The sequence below is a fragment of the Lates calcarifer genome, linkage group LG1 (genome assembly GCF_001640805.2).
Source record: "Lates calcarifer isolate ASB-BC8 linkage group LG1, TLL_Latcal_v3, whole genome shotgun sequence".
Taxonomy (NCBI): domain Eukaryota; kingdom Metazoa; phylum Chordata; class Actinopteri; family Centropomidae; genus Lates; species Lates calcarifer.
Genome location: NC_066833.1, coordinates 15,191,745 through 15,217,336, shown reverse-complemented (window position 1 = coordinate 15,217,336; position 25,592 = coordinate 15,191,745). Strand labels below are relative to the sequence as shown.

The following is a 25,592-nucleotide window of genomic DNA, read 5'->3' as shown; positions in this document are numbered from 1 at the left end:
TCCTCACCATCTCTCTCTGTCTCTCTTGATTATCCTCAGCCTCTGTGTCTCTCCATTTCAAAAACATTTGTGTTCGATTTGCAATTTATTTTCACTTTATTTAAGTTTTTGAAGAAAGCTGTTGCCTTTTTAGTGGTCAAAAATTTAATTAGGTCTACATTCATAAGATGACCTTTATTTCCACATTGATATCTCCATGGCATTTGTCCTCTTTTTAATCTCTATCAAATGAGGTGAGAAAAAACTCATGTTCAAATTAAAATATGATTCACAGCTTCTCACGCATAATCTTGACTCAGATAACCACTTGAATCATCTTGGAAATGGCACACAGTGTGATAAAGTTGTAATGAACGTGGCTGATACCTATCACCTGTAATAATTCAGAATATTTCATGTTTTAGTTTCAATTTAGCAGTGCACCATGTTTTATTCTGCAAGGTTATCATGCACATGTTTTGGATGTCAAATCATCAATACTGAAAAGTAACAACCAACTGACTTTAATGGAATAAAAATCAATGAAAGTAAATACCTCAGAATTACATTAAGGTACTGTACCGTAATAAATGTACTTAATTATAGTACAGACTTTAAGTCTTTGGGCAGTTCCACCTCTTTTGTTCTTCAATTCTTTGCTTCAGCACTTACAATCTGAAATAAAATAATGGATACAAAATTAAAGTGCCAAGTCTCAGCTTTAATTTGAGAAGGTTTATATCAATATAGAAAGAACTGTGTTGGAGATATTGTCCTTTTAACACATTTTGCCCACAGATACTCATGAAGTCAAACAAAATCCTCACATGTAATATATTGTGTTATCCTTTGCAGTCAATGACTGCCTGAAGTCTTCAACCTACAGACGTTACCAGACACTTTAAATCTTGTGGTGAATCCTCTGAGGCTCTGGTCATGAAGTCTTCTCTTGATCATTAACAAGTAACCACGTATGCCTACATCCTGGAGAGCATTCTTGACTTGCTCTGTGATCTTAAAGGGGGTTTCTTCACTGTAGAAATGATTTTATGGTTATTCACAAGACTTGAACACCTCAGTCTACCATGGTCACTTCTTCACTCCTCATGTTGACAGACAACTCCACCTTAATCTAACTAGCAGCTCTCAATAAACTCTGAGCCACATGTGAACTCTTACGTGGATGAGCTTAATTTGAAACAACACACAGCTGCCAGTGAAACATTTAGTGGGCAAGTGTCCAATTCCTTTTCAATAACTACAGTTGGGTCCTATGTGTTTGGAGAGCTACTGTATATCTCCAAAACAGTTCTTCAGCACCATGGACAGCAGCCAGTTGAGTTGAGGGCGTGTGTCACCACCTGCTGGTGAAGACAAGGAACTGAAAGCTGAAGAAATAAGGGATGAGATGACACTTTCCTGGAGAAATTACTGCTGCAGTAACAGCTCATTAAGGGATAAAGAGGCTAACAGCATCATTATCAATAACAACAACAACAGTAATAAACGCTGTTGGACATGTATCAAGGCACTTTATTGTAAACATAAATATTACATCGTAGGGGAAATGTGGTGGAGAATGAATAGCTTACAGTGGTGCAGACGTGCCCACATGCTTTAATCAAGCTGAGATTTTCAGCTTCACCCTGCCAGCTACAACATGTAAATGCTGCTCACCCTGGCCAATAAGCTGGTGGGCTCCTTTAACCCCTTTTTACAAAGTAATTACACACTGATGTACAATCTAGAAATGTTAGATATAAAATATCACTAACAGGGGTAATTTTTCTGCAGAGTGCAGTTCATACTTTTATGTTTGATACTCAGAGTACATTTAACAGATAATACTGCTGTACTTTTATCTTTAAGAGATTTTCCATGCAGGATTTTTCTAGTGAGTACTAAATCTGAGTACGTCTTACACCACTGTTCCATTGGACTTTTATCTGTGTTGCGTATTCTTTTGTATTTTGGTATTACTACTCAAGGATCTGAATTATTCTTCCACGTCTTCTTACGCCCTGACATTACAGCTTGAATTGTGCAGGTCATTGTGGGCAGACAGGCTGTTGGTCCCATCAGCCAATATGAGGCCGAACCATCACAGTTGACATCCAATCAGCTGAGGGCTGATGGGATTGGGATGTGCAACCGAAGTGTTTTTCCTCTCTCATCCTTGGATACCTTGAGCAGGCTGATATAGATCTGCGTTATTAGCGTGGGGACTGTTCCTGTCGTCTTCCCATCGGTGATGGAAAACACCCGCTGCTTTGCAAACCGCTTCTCTGACTACAAAGGTGCGCTGCTCCCGGCCCAGGGCGTTGAGGCCATCGTGCCCGCCGTGGTCGCCACCGTCGATAAAATCCTGAAAAAGCTCCCCACTGACATCAGCGACTGCGACGGAGGGTTGTACGATGGGCCGGCCGGGGTGGCTTACATGCTCTACCACGTCAGCGAGTGTCCGCTGTTCTCCGAGCACCGGGACGTCTACCTGAAGACGGCCAAGCAGATCATCGACGTGTCGGTCAGATACGTGGATGCGGAGCCGGATAAAAACATGCGTGCCGCCTTCCTGCTCGGTGGTGCGGGCATCTACGCGGTGGCCGCGATGATATACAAATCCCTGGGCTTGGCTGATTTCGTTAAGCCGCTCACCAAATTTCGTAACCTGTGGGAGGTGTGTGCGCCCATCAATTTTCTGGAGTGCGGCTCGGATGAGCTGTTTGTGGGGCGGGCTGGGTACCTGTGTGCCGCTCTGGTCCTCAAGCAGAAGCTGGGCATAGAGGTGAGATCCTAAAATGAGGATGACACACTTTTAGATGCCTAGTCATACTTGTACTGTATTATTGAATCTGCAGTCCATCACCTAAACCTGCACTTAACTGGATCTCAGGTCTTTATTTAGCTCACATGTGCAAACACTAACAACCAGCTCCACTGACTCCTCTGTTAGCTTGAGGCCACATTTGCCTCCACTGTAGCTTAAAACAGACAAGTCAAAACTAAACTGTCAGCAGTCAAGTTGCATTGTGGGTAATGTGGGCTTCACAGAGATGAAGAATGTGTGGAATAAAAAGATGGTATCTCTGATTCTGCTGTATTGTTTTTGATCCCTTTTTTCTGTCACATTGTCCATTGTGAGTTGTTGTAGGGCAGCAATAGTAAATTGGTGAGTACTTTTTGAAGGCTCTGCACACCAATTGTATCATTCTGGCTAAACAAACCTCATTGCTTTGATTGACATCTCCCTTTATTGGACAAGACAAAGTACACCTTCATTCAGGTCATTCTTATTAGCTCACACAGTAGATTTAAGTAAATGAGTAAATGAAAACACCAGTGCGGGAGTCTGGAAAGCCTTTAATGGGCCTTTAATTTTATACTCAATCAAGAGTTTGTTCATCTTTTATAGCTGCATTTCTGCTGATGGACAACTAATTAAATAAGTGCAACATACTTTTTCTTATGTTTTGCAGATTCTGAGCAAGGATCAGATTAAGTCTATTTGCCAGGCCATCATCGAGTCAGGAAAACTGTACGCAAGGAGGAAGAGAAAGCCCTTTCCCCTCATGTACTCATATTATGGGACAGAGTATCTTGGTAAGGACACCAGCTTAATTCACTGATGAATAAGTGCATGACCCTGTAAGTCTTTAAAGCCTCTCCTTGTTATCCAGGTAAACTCTGTAAGTTTGTGTGTGAATTGTCATTTAGAAATTAAGATCTTAGTCTAAATCTCACTTTCAGAGCTGCTGTCGACACAATGTACTGCAGGAGGATCTTCTGTTATCACACAGTGAAGCTACACGCTCACAGGGAGACTAAAAAGAACTATATTGATGAAAGACTGGTGTGTTAACATGTGTGAAGCTAACTTTCCTTTCCTTAAATGCATCAGATGAAGACAGCCATCAGGCTTGGAGATCCTCAGTAACTTTCAGACCAACACAGAGTTCATAGTAAGCATAGCCTTGTTGGTCACTTCTGCATGGATGCAACAGCAATTTAAGGATGACAAGGAAGTGAAACAAGTGACAATCTGAGACATTTTAAACTAGAAATACCTGGATAAAGCTCCTGCATGCCTTACAGTTTGCCTGTACTGAGAGATTTGACCCACCCCGAGAGAATTTCTTGTTTAATTTGCTCGACATCAATAATCTTCCCATCTGAGGGGAATTCACAGACAGCAGTTCTCCCGTCTCAGACAGCTGTGTTTTCCCTCTGCATGCATCCAGCATTATGTAGGAACACTCACAATGAATTATGTCCATATTTGACGATTCTACTCCTCACTATTTACGTCCAATATCAATGTTTAGGTTGTGAGGTGGTTTGTGACACACTTGTCCCATCCCTGACAACTGATTGACATGAGATGATGTTTTTTTTTGTTTTGTTTTTTTTTTTTTTTGGTATAACCATGATTGTAGCATAACCAGATATGGTAAAAATGTTGGCACTGGATGTGAAAAATATTCGCCTTCCATGGTTTTGCAGATTCGTCCAATCTTGACTTTCTTGTCTGGAGAAAGGGTTGTAAGGCCACACAGGCCTACTCTACTATCTCAGCTTTACTCTGCATTTTCAGATGGAAGCATGATTGACTAGATCACTCTCAGGGATTAGATCAGTGTCTAATTTATGTGTCACCCAAAGACAAAAAACACCAGTTTACTGCACTAAAGCATGGGTCTGTGGATTTAAACTGCTTTAAGATACTTTGAAACTTATCTCATCTATATTTTCTGATAGTTCTAGTCTTGTTTTAATCTTTTATTTTCCAGCTTACAATTCTAGTTCAGCATGTAACTCCCTGTTTGTATCCCAACAGAGTGGTCTCTGTCTTGAAAGGTTTTTAGGGTCAGGGGTTGTGCAGCTGCTTATGTACTTGACAGGAGCTCAACTGTTCTGAGAATCATCAATTTTCTCCCACCATCCCGCCCTCTCTTGTCAGGTGCAGCCCACGGCCTTTCATCAGTGCTGCAGATGCTGCTGAGCTACCAGGACATGCTCAGCGGGGCAGAGAAGGACCTGGTGTGGCAAAGCGTTGATTTCCTCATGAACCAGGAGCAGAACTGTAACTGGCCCGCAGAGCTGGGTGCCATCATCGAGAGAGAGAACGAACTCGTGCACTGGTGCCATGGAGCCCCGGGTACATGCAGTATTATTTATACACATTGCTATGTTCAGTCCCAGATGCCATTTTATGCCATGTTTCCTTGTTAAATTCATACCTCCATCCTGTCATACAGGTGTGGCGTATCTTTTTGCAAAAGCCTACCTGATCAATAAGAAGCCCCAGTATCTGGACACGTGCATCCGCAGCGGGGAGCTTGTGTGGCAGAAAGGCTTACTGAAGAAAGGACCGGGGATTTGCCATGGAGTTGCAGGCAGTGCTTACGTCTTCCTCCTGCTGTATCGGCTCACGGGAAACTCAAAATACATCTATCGTGCTCAGAGGTAAGAAATCCCTCCAACTACTGTTCATTACACATCTCTTCCTCACATTAGCTGTAGTCATTATTTTAGAAAAACTGAGATCACGAGTTCAAGCTCTACAAGCCAAACCTGACTGAACACCACATTTATGGCTCTAAGGATGACGGAGTTGGTCTGTCAGGCCACGACTTTGTTCCAGACTGAAATATCTCAACAACTATAGATATAAATTTTGTAGTTGTAAATTCTGTAATTTTTTCATTCATTGTTTCTAGATCCTACCAACTTTGTTGAACGACTGACTTTTCCTTCACCAGCAGGTTGACATTTGTGGTCAACCAGTAGATGGATTGCTACCCAATCTGGTGCAGATATTCATTTTCTTTGAGGACTTTGGTGACTTGACCTGATTTAATGTCTTGTGCCATTATTAATTCAGTGTTTGTTTGGACCAGTACTCAGGTTTATTCAGTCAGATTAGTTTTAACAATTTGGTTCTCTCAACAATGAGCATTACACCCTCACATGTTTACTTTATGTAAATTTTATTCCACAGCATGAAGCTGTAATGTTTTTTTCAAAGCTTCTCCACATATCAGGAATATTTTTTGTAGAAAAGTGCTAAATCCCTTCATTTTTGGGAGTGCCATTAAATTAGCATGATGCAGCACAGGCAATTTTTTTTTTACAGATATTGAGCCCAAAAGAATATTAGCTACCCCATCATGTTGAATTTGTGTGTATTTGTTGAAAGCAAATTCCTCCTCAGATTCTTAAAGTCCTAAATTCCTAGATAGAAACAGAAGAAACAGAATAGAAACGGAGGACATGACCTTACTGTCCTCAGGGGTGCAGTAGTCACAGCCCTGCTTCCCCATCAGCTGTAATCCATTCTCTTAAAATGTCACAATTCATTTCTCTCCACTCTTCTTTCCTCCCCAAAGGTTTGCTGAGTTCCTCTTCACTGAGGAGTTTAAGGCCGGTTCACGCTCAGTGACCAGTGTCTACAGTCTGTTTGAAGGTCTATCTGGGACAGTTTGCTTCCTGGTCGACCTCCTCCAGCCGGACCAATCAGAGTTCCCTCTGTTCAGTGTCTTTGTGTGAATGGAAACCTGCCATTCAATGACCTGAACAGACATCACTCCTTCCCTCGGAAATCCCTTGAGAGCTGGATTGGTAGAAACTTTAGAGCCAGGACTGATACTGTGATCAGAGTGGAGGGATGGATGGTATTTGTTTGGGGGTTTAGAAAATTACATTTGAGTACAGTTGCAGTAGAAAATGGTCTTGTTTTGTGTCTGTACTAAACTGAATATTCAGCTTCCAGGCTTTACCAGATTCATACCACTTACTGTTAAATTGTCCATTTCGATTTACACTGTAGTCAGTTGCACTAAAGCAGAGGTTTTCAAACTGTGAGGCTTGCCTCCCCCAGGGGATGCAGAGAGTTGATGGGGAGGCATATGAGATGCAATCAAAAAGTTCCAAGACTGCACCTACAATAAGCAAAAACCATACCTGGTTTAAATTTGGCCATCTACATCAAAGTAGTCACCTTGTGCAGGGATACACTGCTCCCAGCACTCCAGTCAAATACCATCTGCAATGCACACTGGATCTCCCCCACTGTGTCAAAACACTGTTCCACAATTCAGCTTGAAATTGAAGCCTGAGGGGTGGGGAGCGACTGATTGTGTTAGTGCTGCAAACAACGGCTCCATCGTGTTGTTGTAATTGTGTGACAGACTGACCCTGGGGGACAAGTCCACAGCACACAACTTCTCAAATGTTGAAAAAAGTGATGAACATCCTCCTACCCTGATGCATCCTCTTCAGTCTTGGAGACTGCAGGGTCTTCTACCGCTAAGCCTTCTGTTTGGTCTCTGGGTCTCAGCTATAGACCTGACTCTTCTCACTGCTGAAGACCCTCAACATGACGTGCGCAACAGGAACAGTCTAAGCTTTTAAATTGCACCTCATAGAGGGAGAGACATGAAGCAAAGATACGTGATAAGTGTGAGGTGAATTTGAGTCAAAAGTTGTACTTCTTCACTGAGTGATAACCCAATCAAATCTAAGTCCATGGATACAAACATGTAAACAAATCCAGGCTAAAAAAAAAAAAGCGTCTCAATTTTGTCTGGTGGGTGGGCCACGCTTTCAGACTTTGAAAACCCCTGCACTAAAGTATTGGGAGCTTTGAAACGTGGTACTGCTCGTAGGGTGATTTGCAGCACATTCTACGAAGAAGCTGTTCTCAGGTCAGAAACGCATGCACCATTAACAGCTAAAATAAATGGCAATCACACCCCAAGTCACACAAAAGCAAAAGAGAAAAACAAGTGTCACATAATGCCTTTAAAATTTTCTACCACTTCACCAGCTCAGCGTCACATTTCGCAGACCTTTGAGTTTATGTCTTTAGGGTACATAATTTTGCAAATTATTGTTGTCGCAGCCTTTAATGATAAATACAACAGAGGGATTTTGATACTGAAACTGCGTGGACAGGTAAAGTGTAAACAGATGCTGTGGGGAAATAACTGTAGTTTATTGTCATAATAATAGTCTCACTTTGTTTGCGCTGTGCAGTGTCACTGACTCATCTGTTTGAACTGAGGTTGTAGCTGTGTGCCAGCTGTTTATATCTATTTGATGTTACAAATTATGTTAGCTACTGTACGGGGTGTTTGAAATGTTCAATATGTTGTGATTTGTTACAACTTTTACTCTGTGTGGAAAAAGAACTGAGTGTGTTAGATTGTAGGTTTGTGATGAAGACTGAGAACAAAAGAGTAAAATGTAGTCAGTCAGCATTTCATTTTTCTTCCAATTCAGTCAGTTCAAGATGCTACTTTTAGCAACTCAGTTATGTAAATTACAGTCAATGGAAGATTTCTTTACATAAATGTGACAATGAGGCCTTAAGAACAAATTTCTATCATGTGGACATGATCACGTCTCTCAGAGTAAAAAGGATTGACAATTTTGGAAACTGAAAATGCTTTGGGCAGTGTTTCTGACATGTGGCAAGTTGGTAACAAGGCCTGTGAATTATAGTAAACCAAAGCAGTTTCCCAATGCTAACTGTGCCTGTTGTGGAACATTTCTAATCTGTATATGTGTGTGTGCTGTTTTTGCATTTGCAGTCTGAGCTGTTCACAACAAAATCTACAGGATTATTGTTATTAATAAAGTGTCCAGATGGAAAAAAAAACAAGGTGGGTGTTTTATTTAAGTCCTCACAGCATATCACATTTGATTTATATGAACGAGCTTAAGATAGTCAGAGTATCTCAGTTATTTCAGAAATTAAGATTTTGGGATGCAAACATGAAGGGGTAATGAAATAAGATACTTTGTTATGAACGAAACCACCCAACAGTATGTACGAGTTCTGATAAAACAATGAGACTGCAACTGAGCCTTGAAAATGGTTAAACATCAGTTGTAGTGTTCAGTATTTAGCAGCAGGTCATGTGTATAAATACCTAAATGAAAAGGCACCAGACTGTTCACAGGTCTTAAAGCATAAAGCTCAGCATGGGTATAATACTGGGGAAAACACCAAAATTCCTAGATATGGCTCTTAACTCCAAAAGATTTAGGTCATTTTATTTAGGAAATGGAAAGAGGAGATATGACTGAGTGTAAAATAAATACACCCTTCAATCAGTAGCAGACAGTTGTTATGATTGGAGTCAAGCCAGGACCACTGTGGGGATGTTATTCTAATTGAAGTGTTTTCATCCTGTGTCAGACAACTAGTTTTATTCTTTGTTTATGTTAAACGTTATTAATAGTTTGTTTTGATGCATTTGCGTCTTAAAGTCTTTTGTTTTCTTAATACTGGGACAACTGTGTATTTTTATAACAGAATCAAACGGAATCAAACCCAACCATGTCTTAGTACTAGTATGTCATTATTTTAAGGTACTAAGTCTTTTTTTAAGAAATAAAGTTTACATACATGATCTTTTTTGGCTTCTCTAAGCATGAAATATATCAAAAAATAAGTTGTGTTTTATAGTCTAACTTTCCTGGTAGAGTATCCTTCTTTGCTTCTAACTTACTTACACAATTTGTCACAAAAACTACATCTTTGTCTGCTTCAGGCTTCGGTGCGCACTGATGAGCGCAGCGCCTCTTGCGCCCCCAGCGGTCTCTCCCCGGGATGACACTTTGCTGTGAAAACATCCCGCCTCTCTCCAATCGCAGTTGAGCTGCTGCTGCTGCTGCTGCGGCGGCGTGCCCCCACTCGTCACAACGGCGTCCCGTCCAGCGGGTGACTGACAGACGTGCCCGGCGGTAACGTTATGGCCGAACGGACCCTGAGCGAAGCCGCGCGCCGCATTCCCCAGATGGCGGAGTGAGTGAGGATGCGACTCCCCAGTTCCATCTTTGTGTCGGTGTCTCTGTTCACGGCCGAGACCACGGCAGCGCTCTACCTCAGCTCCACGTACCGCTCCGCCGGGGACCAAATCTGGCAGGGGCTCACGCTCCTCTTCACGCTCGTACCGTCCGTGCTCGTGCAGCTGACCCTCACCTTCATCCACCGGGACCTCAGCAGGGACAGACCGCTCATTCTGCTGCTGCATATCCTGCAGCTCGGACCCATCGTCAGGTCAGTGATGACTTGTTTATGTCTGTGTTTTCACTAATGGTTGGCCCGCACAGAAGCCCTGGATACCATTGTAGTCTTAATCTCCACTGTGTCAGGCCGTGAAACGTCTATTATTACCCACAGGTGTCGAGTCCTCTGGTGATTTTTCTCGTTAAAAACATGTCCGGCCTGCCTGCACATAAGCTGCTTACGGGTGGTTTGATGAATGCATTGCGCACATGCTGTTGTTTTCATTTTCTTCGGCCTTTTGTCTCTAACCGCCTGCACTCACGCTGTTGCAATGAATGTATGTCTGTGCCATTTAGTACGGAAATAAAAGGCTGGTCAATATCCTCACTGCTCATCGATATGTTCCATATACCCTCACAGCTGCCAGTCTGCTCAGCCACCACTGCCAGTGAAAGATCTCCTCCTTGTCACAGTTTGTTCATCTTCAGGCCATGATCTCATGAGGCCAAGCTGGGTCTGGTTTATTCATGACTACTCTGTCTGAAAGGACATTAAATCACCCACCATGAAGCCCAGCTGGAGCACATGAGGAAGTTGACATACACGCATAACGTGGCTGTTAACACACTGATGAAGGAACCTTTAAACATCTGCGCTCAAGAGCTTTAAACCATAATAGGCCTGGTCTTTCCCCATGTAAGCCTCTGCTCTGCTCTGTCTGGACCATCTGCCTCCACCATAGGAATCTGAGACTAATCCTGCATCTAGGAAACCTCCCTGCTGTCCACACAGATATGACACTGTTGTCAGATATACAAACAGCAGGAGATCAGTCTGGTAATGACCCACTGATCCCCTGAAACACGGAAACTAAAGTTGAAACAGTTTGCCCATTAATTGATTACTAGGTCGACCAAAAAGTAATCTGCAACTATTCTGATAATCAATTGATCATTTCAGTCATTTTTTAAGAAAAAAAAGGACAAATATTTGATGATTTCTGCTTCTCAAATGTGAGAATTTGCACATTTATATTATAGTAAACTGAGTCTCTGTAGGTTGTGGGTTGTTAGTTGGATGAAGAATTTGGATATACTGGAAATATTTGGAGACATCAAGTTGGCATTAGTTTACCCGAGAAAATGATGAGCAGATTAATCAAGAATGGAAGTAATTGTTTGTTAGAGACTCCAATACACATATATGAGTCAGTGGACTGACATACAGTTAATCAACAACTTTAACGATAATCCATTATTATAATCCATGTTTTTTGGTATTTTTCTTCATTTTAAAGAAGAGGTTTCCAGATTTAGAGTATAAAATATAATGTAAATAAATAAAGGAGTACACAAAACAGGGACAATGATCTATATAATAGAAATCTTTACAGGCCACTTTTTTGACTTGTATATAGTTTAAAAAAAATTACTTTTTTAATCTACTGAGCATTCAGTCTTTGAAATCTGCAGCTCTAAGTGTTTTGAAATATTTTTTTTTAGCATTCTATGACCCACGAAACAATACATTTAATGACATTTTACTGAACCACATGATTGTGTCGTATGTAGTATTGATAACTGATTAATCATTTACCTGAGTTCTTAAGTAAAATGACAGTGTTTTCTGATTCTAACATGTCAGATATGTAAAATGTGCTCTGTTTCTATCATTGTAGACTGAGTATCTTTGGAGTTTGGACTGTTGCTTTATGGCTCAAATTGATTAATCAAGAAAACAATCATCAGAACAGGCTTGATGATGAAAATATGTGTTTGTTGCAGCTACATGCATATATATGACTTTACTGTTCAGCTTGTGAACATAAACAGCAAACTTGGCCTTTGATAGAATCAGTTATATTTATATACAGACATCTCTGAAAAGCTAAACTAACAGATGCCTCTCACAGCATATTGATTCCCCAGTGGCCTCCGTGGATCTGACCCTGCCTGTCTCGTCTTGAGTGTACATTTGAATGATTATTGCTCAGACTTCTACATCTTTCCTCAGTGAAGAGCATATCTAAGAATAGCACGTCATTGCCAACTCCTTATCTCTGACAACACAACCAGAGGGGAATGTCCGCCTCTACCACCGACCGCACAGCAGCACTTCCTCTTCTCTGTCTCATCCGCCCCAAAACAATACAGAAAGGCCTTATCATTTGTCTCAAAGCACAAATGTCACGCTCATGTATCTTCTTCATTTCAACATGTTCTCTAATTAGCAGCCCTACCACAGTTCTCTAAGCAGAAGTGGAGTTTAATCTGTCTGTTAAGTGTGAAAGTGCATTTTAGTCTCCTGGGACTAGCTTGACAGAATAATCTTAACTCAAGCTTGTCCTGCAGCAACGGTTTAAAGACATTGTCTACTCAGCCATGCATTTTACATACACTTACTTTACTTGAATGTCTGAGCTTCACTTTTTAAGACCTGTATGTACAAGCTGATTTTGTGCTGTCACAATTATCATATTTGCACATGTAAACCAGCATTTAGCACTCATCATTATGAATCTATTAAGATGTGTCAGTGACAGCGGGATTCACAGTCATCAGCTGGTGAGATACAAAAAAGACTTAAGTTCAGATGTGGGCAAAGGGCCAGAGGTCGAGTCAGTGCTGTGCCGGTAAAGCAGAGCTGATGCACGGTGCCAGTAAAACAGCAAGGCAGGAGGATTTAAGCCACAGGGGTGCTGAGGGACAGACTGTTTATCAGTCTGAGCTACACTGGAGACACACACAGTGAACACATCCCTGACTTGATTAGAAAATAAATAAAACTCTGACAGTTACATTTGTGAGCTGGTAAATCAACGAGAATAGTCAGTTTCAGCTCTGAATAACTTCAGTTTTCTGTAAAATAGAACTAGTATAATAGAATTCAAAACAGAGATTAGAGATGAATATAAATAAATAAAATAAATGAAAACACAGCCCTGCCCAGTAAGCCACCCTAGACTGTTCCTCAGAGGACAGTCTGGAATGACGTCTTCCAGAAAAGCTTTTTGGGAACCAGATTTTCATATAATCATCTGACTTATCCTTCAAGCCAAACCTGATTATCTCTAGAGTACATCACAATCATTTGGCTAAAACTGCACTGAAGGTGTTTCCTCCCCTAATGGATCGTTTTCACTTTTTTTCAGGTCAGTCTTTGAACAACATTCACATGTTCATATTTATATTAAAAGTGCTGTGATGATTCCTGTTGTACATACTGGCCTTGAAAAGACCTGTTTATCAAGTCAATTTTTATTTATATATTATAGCGCCAATTCACAACAGAAGTTATCTCTTCATCTGAACTTTAGAAGAAGTTTTTACTCAGGATGATGTCTGTAGATTTTGTGTCCTGTCACTTACATTAGAACTGATGGAGAAAGCGGTTTCCTATAGGACAGTATGAACAGAAGGTTCAGAGTGAGGACTAAGTTTTTCAGTGTACACAGGGGCATGTGAGTATTGTATTAAGACTGACTTGAGAAAATATTTATCCACTCTTAAAGCAGTAAACTGTCTTTTGCGCACCCTCAACCATTCCTCCTTATAGTTGACAGACTTGCAGTGGTTGATGGACAGAAAATTAAAACTGTTTATTGCAGAACTTTCAGCAGAATAACATGTATCGCACTGTGCTGACTCAGCAGGGAAATGCTGATAAGTTTCCTTCTTGAATACTAAATCAACTGATTAGTCATCAACAGTTCTGATAATAGCTGTTGACTGAGAGTCTACCGCTCTGCTGCGTCACTGTTTGAAATATCTCCACAACTACTGGATGGATTGCTGTGAAATTTGGTTCAGACATTCATGACTCCATCAGGATGAATTGTAATGACGTTTGGTGGTCCAGCGTCATCGTCATGTCATTATTTCAGCTTGTCTGAGTACTTTGGTTTATGATAAAGCTAATGGCATTCCCATCAGCCTCAGCTGTAGTTTGTGTTTAGCAATAATTAGCAAATGCTGCAGGTTGTGGCTGATGGTGGGCTCTGTAAAACCAAGGGCCTGTACCACAAAGCTCAAATCATCCTAGTCTGGCTCTCTTAGGATTGTCTGGCTCTGTTAACTCTGGGTTTAACCTGTGTAGCCGTGAGCACATTTGTGTGACAGAGGTGAGGTTGTGAAGTGACATCATCAGAACCGTGAATGAAGTGGTGACACCAGCAGGCGGATTCGTAGCCGTAGTCGGACTGTTGACAAGTTTTAAGCTGATTCTGTGAAGTTATCCTGCTCTGCAGCAGGTTAGTCATGCAGCACAGGTTGCCATGGTGATCTACCCCAGTTACACAGTTTGGCCCAGAGAGAGCTGGATAACTCACTGATCTCACCCTCATGGTGCTGGTCCCTCTTAAACATCAGCATGTTTACTTTGTCATTGTGAACATCTCAACATGTCAATGTTAGTATTTAGCTCAGTTTGTTTGTGTGTGCGTGTGGATACCAGCATCATCCTCTATTTTGATGAAGCTAATGGGAATCCTATTACATGAGATGAAATTGAAAAGAATGATTGACAGATTAATTGATCATTTAAAGTATCTGCAGCCTTTCACTGTAGACGACAGAGGAGAAAAGGCTGCAGCTCCTAATGATCTCTGTTCCCTCGCTGTTGTTGCACTGCAGGTGTCTGGAGGCGTTTTGTATCTATGGCAGTGTGGGCCGAGTGGAGGAGCCTTATGTCAGCATCACCAGGAAGAAGCAGATGCCCCGTGGGGGTCAGTCTGAGGAGGTGGAACGGCAGGTGGGGCAGGCGGAGGGGAAACTGTTTACACACCGAGCAGCCTTCGCCCGCACCTCTGTCATTCAGGCCTTCCTGGGATCGGCCCCCCAGCTCACCCTGCAGCTCTACATCTGCGTCCTGCAGCAGGGGGTGTCCATAGGTAGAGGTGAGGATCGGGGGCGGTCAGGGGACTCTGGACTCTTTGATTTCATGGTCACAATTTACCTTCAATTCATCCATTTCCAGTGAGAGTGTAGTCTGTCACCAGTCCACAGCTCCACTGTGATGTGGGCTGATCAAAGTGCCATATTGGAAATAAGAGGATGGTGTTTTCATGAGTCAAAGTGGTGTTATGTAATGCTTGTATCGAGGATGGAAAATGGTGATTCTCTCTGCCAATTGGTGAAGATCTGGGGTTGGCCTGTCCAACTCTGTGTGTGTGGGAGCCAGTATTTATATTCCTGGGAGAGATTTAGTAAAAGGTTCACACAGTCAAACTAGGACATCTGGTCTTCGAATTAGGACAAAATAAGAGGTTATAAATACAGTACATAAGTGTGATTTCCTCTGCTACTGGTAGTCTGACGCTTCTATTTCACACTTACCGATTTAATGGCCAGTATGTGATGAACAACAGGGTAGGTTCACAATTTTTTGACTCTAGTAAAACAGCAGTCAGGTGTCCTTATGCATGTTAAAACATTTTTTGCTCCCTGTAATCACTCCAACTTTTCATACTAAAAGATCCCTTCACTATGTGCTTTCAGTGTAAGTGATGGAGGACAGAATCCATAGTCCTCATCTAAAGTTCATCTGGTGATGATGATATGAGGCTCCAGCCGTGTGAGTTTGACAAATCAAATGGATATCATCTGAAGTTACAGTGGTTTTAATGTAAAATTCCCACCATAGGGATCTTTTGTGTTCAGTATGAACAGGAGGAATGATTACAGCAACCAAAAACTACTTCAGTGTTCATATGAGCACCCTAATGTTGTTTTAACCCCTATTCATCTGTAAATATGCTGAGCATTTTTATTTATAGTAACATCAATTTATTTGTAGAGACAAGCTGAGAAAACCAATTGAAAGTGTTGATCTGTGAATTATTAATAGTCGTGATTTGCAGGCACACATAGACATAGCAAATAATGCATAGAGTTAAAATCACTTTACATTTCTTACATTTTTCTGCTGTATTTGTTTAGTGAAACTGTATTTTTTACAACCAGGAATTGCTAGTGTGCATGTATACCTATTGTGATCAGTCATTCATTCACAGCATAATTTTATAATATTATGACTAAAGATTTGTCATTTTTATAGGAACAGGTCATATTTCATGTCTGTGTCAGTCATCCAGGTCATGATTATCCACAAGTCATTGAATCATGGGCAACTGGACTTGGTGGTAGACACTAGAAGACCATTCACCTCTCACCCAAGAAGCTTCTTCACTTTAAAGTTTAAGTCATATTTCATGTATGCTGGGTTCCTGGACACTTTATAGAAGTCAAACTTGCACATGAGTTTGTCTTGATAAAAGGATGCCTTTTGAAAGGTGCTAAACATAAACAAAAGTTATTACACAGAAAGAAAATGAACCAAAGTCAACCTGGACTCCCAAGGGTTGACTTGAAAAATGTGAACTGATCCTTGATGATGACGTCCTCATCTTTCTCTCTTTCCATATCAGGTACACTGATGGTCATCTCCCTCCTGTCTATTGTTTATGGAGCGCTGCGCTGCAACATCCTGGCCATTAAGATCAAATATGATGACTATGAAGTGGACGTCCGGCCCATGGCTTACCTGTGCATTTTCTTGTGGAGGAGCTTTGAGATCGCCACCCGTGTGGTGGTCCTGGTTCTGTTCAGCTCTGTGCTGCAGCTCTGGGTCCTGCCTGTGGTTCTGCTGAACTTCCTCGTTTTCTTCCTCTACCCTTGGATCCTGTTCTGGCAGAGCCACTCACCGTTCCCTGAGAACATAGAAAAAACTCTGACCAGGGTGGGAACCACCATCGTGCTTTGCTTGCTCACCTTCCTCTACGCTGGCATCAACATGTTCTGCTGGTCAGCCGTGCAGGTGAAACTCAATGACCCAGACCTCATCAACAAGTCCCAGAACTGGTATCGCATGGCTGTGTACTACATGTTGCGTTTTGTGGAGAACGCCTCGCTGCTTCTTCTGTGGTACATCTATAAAACTGATGTCTACCAGTTCATCTGTGCACCGCTGCTGGTGCTGCAGCTGCTGGTAGCCTACGCCATCGCCATCTTCTTCATGCTGGTCTTCTACCAGTTCTGTCACCCGTGTCGGAGGCTCTTCTCCTCCAACATGACCCAGGGCCTCTGGAATTGCTCCTCTCTCCTCTGTCTGATGTGCAACTCCACTTCTCCACAGAACAGGCCAATAGGAAAGACCGTCCTGGAGCCGCCGAGCCCCTCCACATGCAAAGAGGCGGCTAACCACGGCAGAGTCCATGACACAGCCAGTGACAGCACAGACGACATGCCCAACGACACGACATATGACATGCTCAACGACACGATCTATGACCTTCCTAATGAAATGGGCAATAACATAGGCGGTGGAATCAATGGCGACATTAACCACAGTGTATCCTGCAATGCTTAAAGCATCACAATTGTCTGACGTGCCATTCAGAGGAACAACTCTGACATTTATCATAACCTTCTGTAACCTTTGAAGTGCCACATGGACCCTTCTGTGAGTTGAATATACATTTTAAATCCTTTGATCTTAACGTTGCACAATATATCCATCTCTCAGCTCTGTTTTCTATCACAGCCTGTTACTCCTACATAAAGTAAATGTGTCCTTAACTTGAGGTCAATCCTGGCTGCACACATGTGTAGTTTTCCACCTGTGTTAATCAGTGTGCAGAAACACTGCAGAGGTGGTGCTCATCCATCTCATCAGCCAACATCCTAACCTTGTCATCCTGCAGCCTTTAATACAGATTCAGCCACGCCATGGACACCACCATTACTTTTTTTGGGTGTGGAGTCTATGTCCACTTATATGCTGCATTACTTATCACAAGGAGCCATGCATTTGAATTGATTGTATTTAGTATCTCTCTTTGGCATGGAGGTGTGCATGTGTGGAGCCTCTGATGAGGTGTAACTATTATTCTCCTTGATGGAGGGGGGTTCTGTTTTGTACAGGTTTTTTTTTCCTGAACCTCCTGTTAGTTTTATGGCTGCAAGCAATCAGCTTTTTTACTCCTTGATAAGAGCTTTATCATTAATATGCACTGCTTCTGTGATGTATTTGTGCTTGTCGAAGTGAAAGCGAACCTCCACACACTGAGCCTGTTCAATCACCAAACATAATACTGTAAAGCACGCACATCTCCAGGCGTAATGTTTTTGCACGTTTCCAAAAAAGGATTTTAAGTGGCTTTGGTTCAACTGCTGAGCAGCAACAGCTGTTGTGATGTGAAATGCTTTTGTTGGGATGTATTTGCATTTTTCTAATTCATGCCTAGTTATGTCTCTCAGCTCTGCGTCTGAACGTCTCATCTGTATGTAATATTTACACCATGTGCACACAAATTGATATCCAATTGAGAAATGTTTGGAATTGTAACAAGTATTTTTTGCTTCTTTTTTTTTGCTTCAAACTTTAATGTATAATTGTGTATGTGTGAGAGGGAATGTCAGTGTTGTTTGTTTTTGCACTAACTCCTTTTTGCAATGTATCTGCAGAGGGACAACGACCTCGGGAATCACATGAATGCTCCTGATATTTGTACAAATAAGAAAAGCAACCTTTGAAGCCAAAAAAGAAAAAATAGTACACATCAAACATTCACATACATAAGATAAAAAGCATTTAAAGATGAAATCCTACTTAAAAAAATCTAAATAAATTTATATTTATATGTGAAAATTGTGTCAGTTTTTTAGCTAAGAAGCACTCTCCCTCTGTGTGATCAGGGTTGAATCGAGTGCAACTGGACCTGGTTATCGATACTTGAAGACGTTTCATCTCTCATCCTAGACGCTCAGTTCTGACCAACCAGTGGGGAGACCCAGGTACTAGACATTGTTAGAGTTGTTTGAGCCTCCTGAGACCGAGTGTACATGATTGTTTGGTTAGATTGGTTGTTTAAGCAACCATTAAACAAACACATGGCTCAGTACAGGAGGGCCAACTCCTCACTCAGCATTTACCTACACCTGAAGGATAAGGGACCCTCCTTCACTGACAACAATGTCTTAGATGGGGAGGACAGGTGGTTTGAAAGAGGAGTGAAGGAAGCCATCTACATCAAAGAATAGAAACCATCCCTCAACATGATGAGGTCTACAACACTATTAATCACCCACCTACAATGCTGTCCTTTCAGATTTAACAACCATTTACACTTGGCTTCTGGTCACTCCAATGACTCTGAGGACTACAACAGCCAGGAGCACTAATGACACCGAGTGACATCAATAGCCTTGATAATGACCTCACAGAGGTTAAATATCCGAGTCTCTCTGAAGTAGGTGAAATGTCTTCAAGTTCCAACAACCAAGGATAGCTGCTGTCAATTCAACCCTTCCTGGTTACGTATCATCACCTGGATGACTGAGAATCTTCACAGACACATGAGCCTATGCTAACCCCTAGTGGATGAAAGCCAAAACTGCAAATTAATTTAAAAAAAAAAAAATTCTCCTCTTGGCACAGTCAGACAAGAAAATACTATGTCTACCTAACAAATGTAGAAAGTTTGCTGAATACATTTAATGACTCCACAGTTCAGACAAAGTAACTCATAAAACAGCTTAAAGGAACTCAATGTACAACTCACTGGTAAAAATTCCAGGATTTCTGCAGGAAAAGTCTAGAAAAAGTGCCTTGGTTTTTGGGACTGACCATTAAACAACTTAATCCCAGATATACACAATATTAATACTAAGAAAATTAACACAGACTAGTGGAAACACTTTACATAAGTAGTCAGGTATCGACTAAAACACAACTACTTGTCTTAATAAATAGGCAACTTTCCTCTACAGCGACAGTTCAGCCCTGTTAATCTGGGAATGTACTGAAGGAGACAAATTATAAAAACAAACTAAGTTCTACATTAAGGAAAGATTATAGGATATTGGGACAATTTATGAAAAGAGTTGATGGATCACAACATTTAGTGTTCACTTTTCGAGAGTCCACCAGACCATGACTTTGGCCCCTACAAAGCAACACTTTCTCATAGTCAACCCCAGCCATGAATGCAGGCTGCAGACTCACAAACCACAACTCTTATTCTGAGGTTATGTTTTTCCTGCCTGTGGGGAGAAATAAGCTACTTGTACGATAACTTCCAACGGAGGATCTTCGTGGCGTCTTGATCAGGGTGGCATTCAAAGCGCAGCTTCAGACATGACAGTGTCAGAAGGAAGAGCAGAACGCAGCTCTGCGCTGCTGTCACAGCGTCACAGCGAACACACTGACCACACAGTACATGGTGCGATTCTCCCACCTGACTGTGCAGCTTCCTGAAAGAGACAACCAGCAGGAGAACTTACACTGAGGTCTACAAGAAATTTCCAGTATTTTCTCTGGCAAAAAGTTACCAAACTAAAAGTATGATATACTCCTAATGCATACTATACTTTTTATAATTGATTAACTGTCCAAAACATTTACTGATTCAGTGCTGAAACTCAGACAATTTCAAATGACACCAGCTCTAATTACAGGTCATCTCTCACCGTCAGTGGCAGTATCCCAGTAGCAGGAATTGGCTGTGTGGAGACCAGCGCCGCTTTTCTGCATGATGGTACAGTTTACTACAAAACACCAGAGACCGGTGTCACTCAATCACATGTTTACCTTCACAAACAAGCTCTACATGATGTCCTTTAGTTTGGCTCACCTATGTATTTGAACGGCCGTCCCTGTTTCACCAGGTGAGTCAGAGAATGCTCTACTATGCTGGCTGTCCACTGATTCACTTTACTCTGATTATAATCTGTTCCACCGATGACACCTTCAATACACTGAGATGAACCACACAGAGAGGACATTGTGAACACTGTCGTCACATGACAGGAGTGGATATAAAATAAAAATAAATACAGTTTATTCACGTTTATTCAATCCAGGGATTGAATCTTACCTCTTTAACTGAGACACTGGCCTCATCAGTATTGAAGACAACCTGAAGGATAATTGAACTGGAGAGTTAGTGGCATCTGTGCTGTTTTATTCCAGTTTCTGCATTAAGAAATCACCTTACAGGCAGAATTACCTATGTAAAACTGTGCATGACCCAGCAGTGTGTCATTTTAAGAGGCAAAGTTGAATGATTTCACGTGTTTTACATTCATAACGTATATCAATAAATGAACAGTATTTACTTTTTTTCTTTAAAGTTGCAGCTACATTAATCGATATTGTCCATAATAAAGCTTTATCAAACAAAGTAATCTAATCTAAGGAGCTTTACCTCTCCTACAATGACTGTCCCATCAACCTGAACACACATTGACTATCATCTATTTATGTAACTGTAACTGTAGCTGACAGTGTCTGTTTCTGATGTGCTTGTTAGTAAAATATTCTGTTAATAATATAAATATAAACGCGATGATTTGACCACACCCTGATTGAGATACCGTTAGCTTCGGCTAGCTAGTTTAGCTAAGCTAAGCTAACTAGCTACAAATTAAACGTCTTTAGTAGAAATGACTGGGGATGTTTCGATGTTAAGTTTTATTAGGGGTGATGAGAAATAGTCTTACCTCTTCTCCAGAGTTAAACTCCTCCATCCTTGCAGCAGTCTCTTCCCTTTCTCTGTCTGTGGTAAAGTTATTGTTGCTGTGTAGTTCCTGTCACTCAGAGACAAAGAGCACAGAAAAGACACTTCCTCTCCTCCTGAAGTTGATCGCTGTGTTTGTAATGTCGCCCCCCTGTGGCTGGAGTCACACGTACACCACAAAACCAGACCAGGGTCAGCATTAGAGGGCGTCCCACCCACATAACTCCTGAAAATACTATCAAAGTGTCGGTCTTTATTAGGTTGAAGCACAGCGGGGTTACTGAACAGGCCCCTGGGTCAGAGCCATTTTTGTTGTTGTTGTAAACTCAGTGGAAAAATGCACCAAATGACTGCAAAGAGACACAAAGAGACATGAAATAAGTATGAACTGACCTGATTACTACAAAGACATGCAAAATATTGCAGAGAGACAAAAAAAGAGAGGAACTGGTGCAAAACATCCACAAAAACAAGTCGAAATAAGAGACACAGAGACAAGAAACGACAGCAAAGACACACAAAAACACACAGCAATTAGATGCCAAATAAGGGAGGCAAACCAACTACGAATAGACAAAGGGATGTTATAAGGGAGGGAGTGAGGGGGACAGGTATAATGTCAGCAATGACAGACCCTCCATCACGTAGCCCCAGTCTCATAGAAAGTTTAAATAATTATCCAGAATTGCCAATTAATTCATCTATTGAACAACACTGGCTATATACTGAGGGTCAACAGGGACCCAACAACATGTTTTGGACCCAGACCTCAGTAGATTAGTGCGGCCATGGGTCAAAGCCTCAGTGCAGCCTGTCTTCAGAGTTTATAAAAGCCCAGTGTGTATGCTGTATAAACCACAATAAATTGAACTGTCCTCTCTAAAACATCCAATTATGGGCTGGGCTCAGACTTCCACTGTAATGTAATGGAGAAGGATGCTCTCAATATTTGGCAATGGGAAATTTGCTGTCTAATTGCTTAATAATACAAAGCAATTAGTGACTACATTCCCAAGGGATGGTTTCTGAAATTGTTGACAATGCAACAGGAGTTGAAAAATGACTTTACGAAAAACAAAAACATGAAATTAACCTTTATTTAATCGAGTAATCTCACCACAAATGAAATTTTATTGCTCCAGGGATAGACCTAAGTACTGCTGAAAAATAAGGTCACTAATAAGACACATAAACAACATCAGAAACAATCACACACCTCTTTAACAAGGTCAGAAATTCAAAGTTTAAATTCATCTGTATTGTCTTTTGTAATTCATGGTAGTATCAGCATGTGAAATTCAACCTCATGTACCTACAGAATATGCTTCCTGTGTGATATTATATGATAAATTGTTTTTTGCAAATGTGATGTATTACATTCAGGTGTGAAATGTCTGTTTTTTTTGTGATTTTTTAAAAATGATTCTCCACATATGTTAAACATGTGAAATATGTTTCACTTATAATACAGCAGAGGCACAAGTACTTCTTTGTAAGGCTTTTTATTATGGTCATTAGATTTGTTTGTTCATTTTCATTGGTTTATTTGACAGGGACAGCACACATTAATAAACACTGCTGTAAATGAGCCAGGGTTAAGCAAAAAGACAAATGTCCATCTGTTGTCCCTGGCTGTTACATGGTCATACTAAAAAAGGGGAGGCTATGAAATTTAAATAGCAGAACAGGCCAATAAGAAAGTGTGATGAAAGTGTGTGTTAATGTTAGTAAAGACAAGGTGCAGCCTGCTGTGTAGGGCATCACTATGCTGCATTGTCAGGTACTTAACATGCACAACAGATGCATACAATAGCCTGCAGAGAGCAACATACAACAAAAGGGGGCAAAAAATACAACTACAGTGGCACAATAAAATCAAAATCAGTACATTTATGCATTTTAACCAAGGAAACCTAGAATTGAGAGATGCACTAAAGTTTCACACGACCAACAAGACCATGTGCTTTGACGTACTTACATATAAGTTAACCACATATATTACATTATTATACTAAGTTTGTATCTTACTGCTTCGCTTGAGAATTTGCTGTGTTGCTAATGAACTTTATTATTATAAAGAACGGGCTCGTCCGGGATTTGAACCCGGGACCTCTCGCACCCTAAGCGAGAATCATACCCCTAGACCAACGAGCCGCGTAAACCGCTTTGTCAAATGACAAAACCATAGATGAAGAGGTCATTTTTAACACCTGCAGAGACCGCAATGATAGAGAATAAAGTTGTCTTATATTGTAATTTTAATTCAGTCTTCTTTTTTTTTACATCAGCAGCCCTGTTTTGTTTTTTTGTTTTTGTTTTTCTTTTTCTTTTTCTTTTTTTTTTTTTTTTTTACAGCTACCAGGCTTCAACTGAATAAACTGTCAGTCTACGGCAGAGACACACTAACACAAACTCCCAGAGGAGCTCAGAAGGGGAATCCATAATACATAATGTACCGCCAACGACAACAGGGAGTTTCCCTGAACCTATTTCGAGCCCAGTACTGCAGTATGATGCCCTGATTTTGGGCGAAATTCTCCTTTAATCGAGTCGTTAAGTTTATTACATGTTGAACAGCAGAAGCAGAAACAACTGTCGCATTGTCCGAAATATAAGTCTATTTGTGAGGATTATTGCCAACACACACACACATACACCACGCCCCCTCCAGTCGGGAACACCCTGGCTGTGGATTTCTGCCTTTAGACGCCGCCGAGGCGCGCAGGACAGACACGCTCCACGTACATGTTCCTCGATCTCCGGACTGACTCTTTTCTCTCTCTCCGGACCGCCTGTGCTCTCTCTCCCCGCTGGCTCCTCGCCTCTGTCCGCAGCCACCAGGTAAGACACCGCCGCTCTGCAGGTCAACCGGCAACACGTCCGGGACACCAAACACCACCGCATTTTCTTTGGCATATGGCACATTCATGAGCAGCCGCTACCGCTCGTTTCCAGTTAGTGATGTTTTATTTGTGCCTTTCTTTTTTTCTCTCGTCGGGGCGGTCTGTCCACCATCACGACCTCGGAGGATCAGGCTAATCACACAGCAACGGGACCAGACAACAGCTCACTTCCCAGTTAAAGTTCGGCGCGTTTGGGCAGGTGCAATGCAGCAAAAAGCTCCTTTTCTTGTTTCTTGTTGCCTCCGCTGGTTTCGACGCTAGATTTAATCTGCAGTCAATTTAGTCAGTTCAGTCAGTTTGATAGTCTGTTGAGAATATGTTGCACTAATTAACTTCCTCCAACAACCCAGGCGACTAGTAGAAAGATATGAAACCTGTCATGTAATAATAACATTAATATGGAGAGCAGTAGTTAGAGGAGACAGGCAGTGGATGGATCAAATAATCACCTGGAGTTGATATGACATTTTCTCTCAGGGCATTTTTCAATAATAACAAGGGGTGACTTGAGAGAAATCGCTCAAATGTTCCTATAATTGGCTGTTAGTGTCTCATAGTTGATAATTAATGATGACCTTGTCCATTGTAGTTTGATGTGGAGTCATCAGCACGTCTCAGGGCTTTTCAGGGATGGCCAGTGTTGCTGAAAAAGCGACAGTCACAGAGCAGTGCGCTGAGGAACTGAGGAGAGAGGGTGTTTCTGTTATTTCGTCTACTCTCACTGATATAAATGGGGTGGACAAAAATAATAGAGACACATGTCTGTATAATGCAGTACAATTCACAAACTGCACCACAGCCTCAAGGTTGAGTCAGCACCTGTCTGAAACAGTTTCAGTAAAAACTGACTAGAACTTCAGGATTTATTGCAGGACTGTTGTGTGTTAGTTTGAGCTGGATGTACCTAATGAACTGCCAACTGAGCGCAGTCTCAGGATGCTGCTAAATGTCTGCAGGGTTGGTTTGTCATCTGACATAATGCTCGGCAGGTGTACCAGGACTGGAGAGGTGTGAGGTGGGCACAGCTCTGATGAAGCAACGTGCTGACCTCGTTCCAATTCAGAGGTGGTTTTTTGCCTCAGATTAGCCGGTGGTTTGCTCCTGTTTTATGCTCCCACTCGCAGCTCTTAAGGGGAAAATATTGCCCAGTTGTGATTGATGGTAAAAGAGATGAGAAACT

The 25,592-nt window shown here is 41.5% G+C and overlaps 4 protein-coding genes and 1 non-coding gene across 7 annotated transcripts in view; 3 read left to right on the top strand and 2 right to left on the bottom strand.

The window, feature by feature from the left end:
• Positions 1 to 1,500: 1,500 nt before the first annotated feature.
• Positions 1,501 to 8,661, top strand: LOC108880448 (lanC-like protein 3). Its single transcript, XM_018671975.2, has 5 exons — positions 1,501 to 2,764; positions 3,456 to 3,579; positions 4,937 to 5,134; positions 5,235 to 5,442; positions 6,366 to 8,661. Exons 1-5 carry the CDS (start codon positions 2,231 to 2,233, stop codon positions 6,523 to 6,525), a joined length of 1,224 nt encoding a protein of 407 aa, XP_018527491.1. The 5' UTR covers positions 1,501 to 2,230; the 3' UTR covers positions 6,526 to 8,661.
• Positions 8,662 to 8,717: 56 nt separating this feature from the next.
• xk (X-linked Kx blood group (McLeod syndrome)) lies at positions 8,718 to 18,640 on the top strand. Its single transcript, XM_018671969.2, has 3 exons — positions 8,718 to 10,045; positions 14,626 to 14,888; positions 16,419 to 18,640. Exons 1-3 carry the CDS (start codon positions 9,801 to 9,803, stop codon positions 17,357 to 17,359), a joined length of 1,449 nt encoding a protein of 482 aa, XP_018527485.1. The 5' UTR covers positions 8,718 to 9,800; the 3' UTR covers positions 17,360 to 18,640.
• An 826-nt stretch (positions 18,641 to 19,466) lies between these two features.
• On the bottom strand, positions 19,467 to 21,625 carry LOC108880449 (dynein light chain Tctex-type 1). Its single transcript, XM_018671976.2, has 5 exons — positions 21,493 to 21,625; positions 20,868 to 20,909; positions 20,625 to 20,748; positions 20,461 to 20,538; positions 19,467 to 20,244 (listed from the first exon to the last, which is right to left on the bottom strand). Exons 1-5 carry the CDS (start codon positions 21,517 to 21,519, stop codon positions 20,174 to 20,176), a joined length of 342 nt encoding a protein of 113 aa, XP_018527492.1. The 5' UTR covers positions 21,520 to 21,625; the 3' UTR covers positions 19,467 to 20,173.
• Positions 21,626 to 23,208: 1,583 nt separating this feature from the next.
• Positions 23,209 to 25,592, top strand: part of sytl5 (synaptotagmin-like 5) — a 37,037-nt gene continuing 34,653 nt past the window's right edge. The window contains exon 1 of one of the 3 annotated variants that reach the window (XM_018671967.2): positions 23,209 to 24,350. The gene's annotated coding sequence lies outside the window, so the exon portion shown is untranslated. The remainder of the gene's footprint in view (positions 24,351 to 25,592) is intronic. The other 2 variants (XM_018671966.2, XM_018671968.2) reach the window with 2 other exon arrangements.
• Positions 23,592 to 23,663, bottom strand: trnap-agg (transfer RNA proline (anticodon AGG)). Its single transcript has one exon. It is a non-coding gene; the product is annotated as a tRNA-Pro (tRNA).